Genomic DNA, 11463 nt, shown 5'->3' on the forward strand with positions numbered 1-11463 from the left:
GTTGTAGGAAATTGACTCAGTTTTCCAGGAAAAAAAAATGGAGGTGATTTGGGCTTCTAGAACATCATATATGGGCCAAACACTGAACAGTATTTGGGCTGCAGGACAGATTCGGACTTCTCCGTTGTTGCTTAATTTGAACTTGAAAACGGCCTTCTTAGATCTTGATGAAAACATGAAAGTTGTAGGCCTATGTCTTACTGAATTTGTGTAAAAATTTGAGGTCATTTGGACATCTAGAACTCGAGATATGACCCAATTACCGAACAGTGTTCCAGTTTGGACTGCACCAACATCTCTTTTTCTAAGTTTGGCCCTCTCTTTGTCCTTTCAATTTCCATACTTGAACTCTTCAATCAATCCTTTGATTTATGTGATAAGCCTGCATTTAAGATGAACATTTACCATATATTAAGGCATTTTATAATATTAAACTTGTTAATATAAAACATGCTTTAGTTAAGGAGTTATTGATACTTTAAGTGCAAAATGATGATATAAACCCTTGATAAACATGCACTTTTAAGTACTAATCAGTTTGGAAGGTTAATCTGGGTTGATTCAACTTGTTTTTTTAGTTGAATTTAGTTTTTAATTTTATTTTTCAACATTTGGTTGATTGAAAATTAAGTTTAATAATATATTTTTTTAATTTGCTTTCTGTAAGGTTATTAGGGTCTCATGGCCTAGATAACAGATTTAACAAGTTAACCTGAGTTGATCCGAGTTGATCTATATTTTTCTTATTCATCCAGGTTGTTTTTGAATCTATCAAATCGACTATGTCACATCAATTCAATCTACTAAAAACTCATTAACAACACCTAGATATTTTTTTATATTTTAGAAAAAAATTATTCTAACCCGCAGTGTAACACAAACAATTATCTAATAATATATTAAAACCCCCTGGCATTTTACTATAGCAGTAACCATTAAATGTCAAGGCATTATGCGCTTTAGTCTTAAAAAATATTTATTTTTTTAGTGTTCAGCTTGTTTTTCTCTTTCAATTTCATCTTCAATATTAGATTTACTAGGTATTAAACTTTATAATTTGTTTCAATTTATTTTTTATGAAGTTATCCTGGTCTTGTTACTCAAGTTTAACAGGTTAACTCGAGTTGACTTGGGTCATTATTTTTATCCTTTTTTATTTGATTTTATTTTCAATTGAATGCTTTAACATTGAGTTAATCGAGAATTGAGCTTTATAATTTATTTTTTATTTGCTTACTATGAGGTAATCACAGTCTTATAACTCGAGACGCGGGTTAAGCTGATTGACTTGTTTTTTTTCTTTCTTTTTTTAGTTGGTTTCTTTTTCAATCTCATCCTTCAATATTAGGTTGACCGTGAATTACGCTTTATAATTTATTTTAATATGCATTATATGAGGTTTTCTAGTCTTATCACCCATGTCACGAGCTTCATAATTTGTGTCTCTTTATTTTTTTTTTAATTTTTTGTAATTTCATCCTTCAACATTAGGTTAACTGTGAACTAAGATTTATAATTTGTTTCAATGAACTTTTTTAATGGGGTTACATGCTCTTATGACCGAAGTTTGAACGATTAATTTGGGTCGAATCGGCTCTTTCTTTTCAATTGAATTTAGTTTTTAATTTTATTCTTCAACATTAGGTTGATTGGAGATTGAATTTAATATATTTTTTAATTTTTTTTCTATAGGGTTATTATGGTCTTATAACCCGAGTAGCAGATTTGACTGGTTATCCCAAATTGATATGAGTCGATTTAATATGTTGTCGTTTCAATACTTAAAAAAAGATGTCGTCTCGGTTTTTTTAGTTAAAGTATATTTTTCTCGGTCATCTGGGCTGTCTTTAGACCTGTCAAATTGACTAGGTCATATCAAGCTAATTCCTATATTAATTTTTATTTTATTTTTTTTATATTTTCTTATCATTTTGATATTTTAATGTCAAAAATAATTTTTAAAAAATAAAAAAATATATTATTTTAATATATTTCCTCACAAAAAAATATTTTAAAAAACATCTACCACATTCCCAAACAGTCTTAATGTCAAAAAGGAGAAATGAGTGCCAGGTCCGCAAAGTAATGATCGCCAATTTGATTATCTTCAGGTTGCTTTTCCGATTCCAGTAAGCGCACCTTCAATCTTGATGGTTACAACACTCCTTTCCGTACCCTTTCTCCTTTTACAGAGGGGCTTTGTCTGTAAGAGCCATTGTTGCTCTTCTGATACAGTATACATTGCGGGGTCAGATACTATCTTTGATTGCCCACGTCAATTGCTCTACTAACACCGTACAGGAGGAGTACATGTTTTTAAGGAGTTGATCAAGCGCTGATGGAGTCAACGTTTGCTCTGTTAACATACAAGAGCAATTTAACTGATTAAATTCCAATAGCACTTGCACATTCTCAAATAACCTGCGACCCCTAACAGCACAGTTTTTTACGAGGAAGAACCCATTTTCACTGCCGTTGCTTGTGCAACTGGGGAAGTAGAGGATGGCTGTCACCTTTTTTGTTTTGATAATTTCCAACTGAGGAATGGAGTTTTTAGGTCTTAATCGGGCACAACATCGGAATTTCTTTTTGAACCTCGTATCAAAAAGACCTCGACCCTGGTAGAAAAAGCTTTTGATGCATAAAGATGAAAGCATGGATTACGAATTGAAGATCCATCGGCATGCAACATTTATGTGGATGCAACTATGCATAGCATATGACTGCTGATAGTTTTAATTAAGAGTGGTTATTTTCGATTTGATTTGGTTTTTACCTCAAAAAAAACAACCAAACCAGTTTTTTTTTAAAAAAAATCAAACCAAAATCAAGTCAAACCGACCAATTTCGGTTTGGTTCTTGATTTCCAAAAATCAAGAAAACCTATGTCTCATTTCTTGAACCTTATCACCATCAAACAAAACAAACTTAGCAAGATCCTGTTTGAGATTGAACTGGTCTTGTTTGAGAAACAAAACAAACTTATGCCTCATTTCCTTAGCCTTGTCATCATCAAGATCAAGCAAATGGAAGCACTGGTATTCCCTTTCATTCTCAACAAGTTCAACAGTTCTCTTTCATCCACTCCTTTTCAACTTCTCATAATAATTCTTAGCTGCAATAGTCAAATAATCTTCCTTAACTACAAAGATCAACATCCTCTTACACCCAAGCCTAGCAAGATCCTCTACACCCAAATTCATCCTAGGATCAAGAGGCGAGAGGGGGTTGCTTCCAAGTCTAGGGGGAGGAAGAGGGAGAAAAAAAAAGAAGAGAGAGGGGGGGCTGCTGGTGGCTACGGTTATTGGGTGGAGAGGTAATTTTTTCTATTTATAGTACTTTTTTTTTGAACTAGTTTGGTTCGGTTCAGGTTAACCAGTTCCTGCATTACAAAACCAAAAATCAAACCAAACCAAGATTTTTCTAACTATTCTAATCGGTTTAATTGGTTTTTTTTCTCAGTTTGGTTTTTTCGGTTAATTTTTTTTTCAGTTTTCTCGGTTTATTCGGTTTTCTGGTTTTTTTGCACACCCATAGTTTCAATTCTATAGTTTCAAGCAGGCGAGAGAAAGAACAATACAACAAGAGGCAATTCCAAAGGAATATGACTCCTGGAGGGGCAATGGGAGGTGCATGTCATGCAAGGAGAATCATAGAGCAATAAGATGCAATGGTTCTTCGAATATACCATCATATTATCGTCCAGAATTACTTTTGCCTCGGCACCACCAGTAAAGGCACTGCATGTAACTATGCGTTGAAAGTGGAAAGAGTTTATGCAATTGCACAAGCTATTTCATCTTTTACCATACAAAAAGTTTCTATGGATAATTACAAAAACAATAAACTAAATGAGAACACGGTTATCTATTCATGATCGGCATGTATTGAAGATCTCACCCCGCATGACATCGATTGGCGTGTGCTCTAAAGTATAACGTTCAGGACCTTGATACATGCCTGTCTTTTCCAGAAGAGCTAGCCCTTCACCCCTTCCATATCTTGAAGTATAGAGTTGCAGGTACTCGAAGTCCTGATGGAATAAAAGGTAAAAGATCATCAAAACCAGAAACATGTATTAGAGAAAAACCCAGCACTATCCATGCACAACTTTTATCTTTCTCAAATGTGCGCGCGCGCGCAGAGGGAGAGTCAAGCATTGATAATTTTCAATCACTACAGCCATGACACAAGTATCAAGATTCCAACTTTAGCATAGAGGATCTTAAAAGAAATATTCAGGTAACAAGTAAAATATATTGATCCTAGCATGAGATGAGATTACTTTCATTAAAAAAAAAAAAAACTTGAAAAGATTTTAATTTCTAAATAAAATCCTGGGGATCTTGTTAGGAACTCTCATAGCAGCAAACCGTGCTCTGAACTGAACCCAAACAAATGAACGGTCACTTAAATATTTCTTACCTGCAAGCCACTAAGTATGCGCTCTAGTCTAACAGATGCAACTGGCTGGTGGGAGGATGAGAACACCTCGCCTGGATAGTATAAAACTCCATCACCTGGAGGTAGACCACGCCTGAAGCTTATCTGCTTGCAGGCAAACATTTCATTGTCAGAGAAAAAGAAAAAAGAAAGGATTTATAACTGGCAGTATGTCACGGCCTTATCTGCTCAAAGGTAAAAATTTCAAAGTCAGAGAAAAAGAATTGGAAAGCAGAAATTTACAACTGTCGTTCTATTTTATGAATGAATGAGATGCAATGAAAATACCTCTGCACTAGGAACTGTAGCCTTCTCATAGCAGTTGGCACCCCAGTACAGAAAACCTGTTGCGCCTTCTTTCCACACACGCCAGAACACAGCACGGTGTTGAGTACCACGCATCCCAATGTGCCAATTAGGATGAGGATCAGAGGGTCCCAAACACACATATGTCCACCATTCCTGCAGAAGGAATAAGCAGGCTTTGCTTCAGAATAACTATACATGGCACTAAAAACAAGTACTACATATTCAAGTTCTAAAACATGTTACTGTCCCAGAAAGAACAATCAAATAAATCACAAAACTATACCCATCAAAATAAAAATTAGAACCCCAGAGATTAAAAATTTATAGCCTAGCATGGTCGCTTTTGTATAAAAATGGTGACCAAATAACTTAAGCTATTTGTTTCTTCGTATACTAGCAGAGATTTGTAACCAGTGGTTCTATTAACCAGCTGAAAATACTACAATCTGTCTACTTCCCTTTATATGACAGCAAGAACAAAAGAACCAATGACTAGCCGCAGTTACAAAGCTGGTTAGAAAACTATGGATATGCACGCTTTTTTAACTAAACAGGGATTATTTAGCATGCCCAGGTCAAATTCAATTCCTTCATAAATAATTTACACTGAGAACAATATTAAATTAAAACTCAATGAAAAAAATAACGATAACAAGAATGTTAATAAAGTTGTTTAGTTCTCAAATACAGATATCAGTTCATCGTCACAGGATCAGAATAAGGACCAGCATATTTTTAGTATAGCTTTTTTTGTCCTTTTGAAGGAAAGCACGGCACTGGTTATTACCTCACCATTCTCTGGCTGCAATTCAGAGATAATTTCCTTGGCCAGATCCTCTCGATCACCAAGCACCCACTCACTGCAGAGAAAATTGAAAAGTAAACTACTCCTCTTCCTCATTTTTTCTGATAATAAATAAATTACATCCTTTAGAACATTAGAAGATCTTAGCTATATGAAATAGTACAAGCATGTCCTAAAATGCATCTAATTGAAAGTCAATTCAAGATAACTGCCAACCAATAATGTAGTGAGATAAGAGGTTCAAGTTGTAGCCTTAGGCACACAACATATGAGGTACATTCATCAACATATCAAGAAATATCAGATAAGTCTGCTAAGCAATTTATAAAAAACAGCTTCTCTTCTTTGCCACAGTAAATGATTATATCACTGAGCTAGTAAATACCTATGCAGTACATTGGTAGCACATACCAAGTCATGCACAGCAAGGCCCATCCAAGTTCAGTTCAAGCACCATAACAAGAACAGTCAAAATATTTCCATATCTCACTCTTAACTGGAGTTCCCTCCAAAAAATGGAGCAAAATTATCAGGTTCTTATATCTAAATAGCTACAGAAGGCCACATCCCAATGATAAACTTATTTGAATCCATATGGGCAGCAAAGAGGGTCGCTTGCTATTGAAAAACTATGCATCGACTCCTTGGACAAAAAACAATTCCATAAAAACTGAATATGGTCATATGATTTCAAATCTGATGCAACTTCCCTGCCCTGATTTGGATGGTGCAATGGAGGTGCGTACCATTCCTGAAATACAGAGCCATATTGGTGGGGGCATATAAGCCACATTAATAATATAAAAGCACCAATGCCCAACTGACAACACAAGTATAAAAATGGCATGCATCTGTGTGAAATCACAAACATAAGCGGTATGCACGCATACAAAAATATGTAACTTGCATGCAAGGTAGTAACCAATCCCAATACCTTGTACAATAAATTTGAGTATGTGGGCGCAGAAACTTTGGCACTTTCACAAAAGCCTCAAAAGGAGTAGGCCCAAGGGGTGCATCGCTTGGTCCTTGATGAAAAGAAAGCAACATGTGAAAACATAACCATAATCAACTAACGGCTGAATTATTGGTCAAGCTATAGTTTCAGCCCAACAAATCATTCAGCAAGAAGAAACTGGAACAGAAACTAATTATCAGCACATCAGAGAGAGCAAATAGTGATTTCATACCACAATAGTACGTAGTTAACACACGTGCGTCAGGAGCATAAGTATGGATCTTACTGGCCATGTTGCGGACCATATCATATTGTTCCAAATTCAAAGGCTGCCATGACGTATGGGAATCACATTAGTTAAGAAGAAGACATGTTGCATGAACCCTAAGAAATTGGTTATAAATTAGAAGGCATTATACAAATTGAGCAGTTAAAATTTTTAAATTGTCTAATGATAATGCCAAAGACACCACACTGAAAGAGAATACATTTACCATTTTGCTTCACAAAAGTGTAGAGATAGAGAGCAGAAATGGTTTTGAAAGGCACTAGTTTTGGTAATTTGTCATCCCAAATTGGAAGAGTTTAGAGCACATGCAGAAGAGATAAAATGGAGACATCATATCATCTTGATATGTAAGCAAGTCTTATAATCATGAAATGCTACAACATTATCTGAAATTACTCTTTTTTCCTCCTTCTCAATTTTTCAAGTAAACAAATTATGAGAAATGAAAAGGAGAACAGACCGATGAAGGTAGAATCAAGGGCACTACCCAAAGACATGGGATGCATACACGCAATCTATCCCCAAATGGATTAGTGTTGATACCTCATCCCACAAGTAAAAATAGGCTTTTTTCCAGTGAGACTTTGTCCTCAAGATGTCAATTTCTTTCTGCAAGTAGTCCTTTGCTGCGCTGTTACAGTTTCGGATTAAAATTATATGGAAGCTCATTAGTTTTTACATCAAACTACTAGACAGAAGCGCGGAGGGACAACTGATTTTATACCCAGGGACTGCTTGACTATATGGTACTGCATATGCTGCTAATCTTGGGTCTGAAAAATACTCATCTGATTTAGGATGGTCAGCTGTAACATGAGAGAGAGCGAGAGAGAGAGATATTAACATTTGCAAAATGTTGAATAAGTACATGCTTATCTTCATTTTCCTCAACCAAGTTACCTGGCCATGGACAAGTGTATGTCAAAACACGCATGTTGCCACCCCACCTGCAAAAATATGGGCTGATTCTATAATGAAGAAGCCACTTGAAATGTTGATCCAGGGCCTCATACCATTCATCACTTCCATGTTCAACACCAAAACGATCCTCAATTACAGTATCAGATATCTAAATAAGGTAAGGAATTCAACACTGAAAGTTATCGCATCTTTTTCGCAGCATACAAAAATTGAATTTCAAAGAGACAAGATGACCAAGAAATTGATACTTATTATGCCATCATCTACCATGAAGTTCTGCTGGTAATGCCTATGTATGTGAGCAGCAATAGCTTTTGCAAATTGCTTCTTCTGTTATCCCATTCTCATGCGATAAGATATAAGCATACGATCATTATCATTTTTCATATTTATTAAAAGGTATATCACTCGTCACCTACAAATGAGCTTGGGCTTTGACTTCAGTTATGTTCAGCACAGTTCAATTCAGGTTTGCTAGAATTAAGTCTTACACATGGCTGACCTGTGCCCCTGTTTGTTTTGAGCTCCACCATGTTGCACTTCTACCAGGAAGACTTGTAATAATTACATCATTACAGAAAATTTACAGCTTATATCAAGAGGAAACTCAGATAAGCATTCAGAGAACGCCAATTTTGACTTCTATAAATATTGGAATTTGTGAAGGCCAACATCACAACAATAAATTCAGAGAGTATCACCAATTTCAAATTTGGTAATATTAAGGTTCATGAAGATAAGGATACACCAAATACAGCAGGAAGTGAAGGAGTTGCTGGAAGGATGAAGTCCCAAACAGTCAAGTTTAGCTTGACACGAACTGATAGGTTTGAAATAGCATCTTCATCCATCATATCAACTGGTCCATTATCTGTAGAGAACTCAGAAAATACTGGAGATAGAAGAACCCTTCTTAAAGATGTATTCACAGATTTGGCTCTTTCTACCTAAAAAACAGTTGCTGATATGAATTGCTTGTAATCACAGGGTTAAGAAAATGACGATGATGATTGATTCAAATATTTACCACTTCATCCAATGGTTTTCCTTCAACAGGCTCCATGATGTCAAGACAGTTCCTAAGTTCCAAGTACAGCTGATGCCTGTCAGCTTTTCCCAAGCGCTGTGATGGAGATCTGTGGTGGATTCAATCAACTATAATAAGTAACTTGATGTCCATATTTACTAGCATTAAATAACAGGAGTCATACATGAGAAAGTATTGAGCTTATTTAAAACTCGACAGCAATACTTTCAGCATAGAAATTTTATGCATTAAACAAGGAGCATATGGCTATCATTGATTAAATTAAAACAGATATGTATTACTCTGCCTCTGCTTTTATAGCAGTGATGAAGAACTCCCCTTCATATTGACCCTGTGGCTGTGCACTTGGAACATCTATGGAAACCCAAAGTGCAGTTGTTTCTCTGCAGCAAAGGGAAAACAACAAAACCACCTCAATCTCATTGCAAGAAATCACTTGGAATTTCTTTACGCTGCATTAAATGAATAACACAATCAATGATGAAGGCAATACCCAGGAGCCAGGTTTATTTGACTAATTGGAAGATCTAGAGGCACAAGAGCATCTGGGACACCTAATATAGAAACCACTCTCCGCAATGTTATGGATTGTCCAACGACCAACCTGTTCACAGTCAATATCAGAAAAACCAAAAACTAGTCGAGTAGTGGATCATCAAGTTACAAAAAGAACTATATTGCTCTGAGTAGTTCACCGATCACCAGATGTGGAGGTTAAGTCACTACACTGAACCTGCACAACCCCTGCACTGCCAGAACCACCCCAAGTAGCTTTTGGGCGTAAAGCAATTTGAACACTTTCTCTCTCATTTCTAGCTGCCAGAAGATTTATCTTCAAGGTAAAATTAATATTAGAAAACAGAGTACTATAGCACCGAAAAGACAGCACTTACTTTTGATTCTCAAAAACAAACATCCACAAAACATCAAGGTCGCAGACAATTCCATTAAAAGTTTTTCAGTGGAAGCCAAAATCTAAACCTACCAGCATTTATTAATAAATCCTACAATCTGAGACATTTAAAATATCAAGTAGGCATCGCAAAGCATACAACTATTAGCCACATTAAGCCAACCGAAATTTTTTATTATCCACACATAATCATCTCTAGTTTGCACTAGGTGAGCAATCAGCCAAATCCAATGGTGAGGCTAAACCCATTCCACATATAAACAGCATATCCTCTCAACAAGACGAGCACCAGACACGCATTACAAATGCAGATTAAATAAAACTTACAGGCTCCAAATGTCTACTGGGAATCTCTTGCGGTCCAACATTTGCAGTGCTAGGCAAGCACCAAACATGCACTAAATCTGAAGTTAAAACCTCAGAGGGATCGATTGATCCTCTGGGTGAGGAATTTGATAAATGTACGCCACCGCCATCATTCCATCCATAAGCTGTTCCTCCTCCAGCAACACCTTCAACTGGCGGAACTACTATGCCTTGAGGATTCGCTCCTAAGTGTGTCAAAAATTCCTAATTAATTAAGTTCAGAAATATCTAAAACAAAAAATAGGACCATAAAAAAACAGCTAAAATTAATAGCAGTTGATGCAACCATGATTAACAAATTCAATCAAGAAGAATTGAATTATTAAGAAACAGTAGAATCGAAATCGGAAAATTAACAGCGATAAAAGAAAAGGTTCAGAGTGGATTCAGAAGAAATGATTGCGGGAGGAACGAACCTGTGTTATCCATTTTGATACGGTTATATCGGTGCGGTGCTTGAAATTTAGAAAGATCTCTCGAATTTTTATTTTTTTTTTTTCAGGTTTAGGAAAGAGGAGCAAATATCACCTGAGTGAGAGGATCGCGTTTTGAGAGTGGAGAAGAGTGATGAACTTGTTATTATATGAAAGGAATTGATATTTCCACTCCTGACTTTACTCGTGCCACTCTCTTCCCTTTTTGTCTCTAAAAGACAGAATGTGTGAATGTGATAATTTTTGTTTTTGAATATATTTTAAAAATATATAAATTGGGTTTTTTTTATTGTGACGTGTAAAATATTTTTAATATATATTTTAAGAATATAATATATCATAATACGAAATACGCTTGTGCAGTAAAAATATATATTTGTTTCTTTTCAGCCCTTTGTTTTTTTAAAAACAGAAAAGAAAAGAAAAGGATCTAAAATTATAAGTATGGTAACATTTTTTTTATATTTAAAAAATTATATCTTATATCTTTTATTGTTTATATGATTGATTATACATAAAGTTAAAATATCTTATGAAAATACTATAACTTTTCTCATATAATACTGTAAATTGCTGCAATATTTTTTTTTTTAGTTTTTTTTTTTAAATTATCTTTGTTAATTTCACTTTTTTAATATTGAGTTAGTTAAAAATTTATCTTTATAATTTTTTTCTTTTAAAATACTGTAGATTGTTACGGTGTTTTTCCACATGGTTTTTTTTATTTTGTTTATGATTTTTTTTTCTAAATTATATTTGATGATTTTATTTTTTTTAATATTGAGTCGATTGAGAATTTAGTTTGGTAATTTTTTTTTTCTTTAAAACATTATGAATTGCTACAGTGTTTATCCACATAGTTTTTTTTTTATTTTTTATGATTTTTTTTTCAAAATTATCTTTGTCGATTTTATTTTTTAATATTAAGTTGGTTAAAAATTACAATTATAATATGTAGGGAAAGCACTGTAACTTTT

At 34.7% G+C, this 11463-nt stretch overlaps 1 protein-coding gene across 1 annotated transcript; it reads right to left on the reverse strand.

Annotated features, from left to right (window-relative positions):
* Window positions 1–3674: 3674 nt before the first annotated feature.
* Window positions 3675–10632, reverse strand: LOC118045225 (uncharacterized). Its single transcript, XM_035053809.2, has 16 exons — window positions 10469–10632; window positions 10014–10237; window positions 9469–9605; window positions 9267–9377; window positions 9055–9156; window positions 8753–8861; window positions 8472–8672; window positions 7705–7873; window positions 7529–7610; window positions 7348–7435; window positions 6748–6844; window positions 6492–6585; window positions 5540–5612; window positions 4732–4905; window positions 4426–4548; window positions 3675–4033 (listed from the first exon to the last, which is right to left on the reverse strand). Exons 1-16 carry the CDS (start codon window positions 10479–10481, stop codon window positions 3872–3874), a joined length of 1959 nt encoding a protein of 652 aa, XP_034909700.1. The 5' UTR covers window positions 10482–10632; the 3' UTR covers window positions 3675–3871.
* Between the last annotated feature and the right edge of the window lie 831 nt (window positions 10633–11463).

Source organism: Populus alba, chromosome 14, assembly GCF_005239225.2.
Source record: "Populus alba chromosome 14, ASM523922v2, whole genome shotgun sequence".
Taxonomy (NCBI): domain Eukaryota; kingdom Viridiplantae; phylum Streptophyta; class Magnoliopsida; order Malpighiales; family Salicaceae; genus Populus; species Populus alba.

Excerpts from the sequence above, each read along its gene's own strand:
- LOC118045225 (XM_035053809.2), bottom strand. Across the intron at positions 9,157-9,266 it reads CAAATAAACCTGGCTCCTGG|AGAAACAACTGCACTTTGGG; the intron begins GTATTGCCTTCA and ends CCTTTGCTGCAG. Across the intron at positions 8,673-8,752 it reads GAAAACCATTGGATGAAGTG|GTAGAAAGAGCCAAATCTGT; the intron begins GTAAATATTTGA and ends ACTGTTTTTTAG.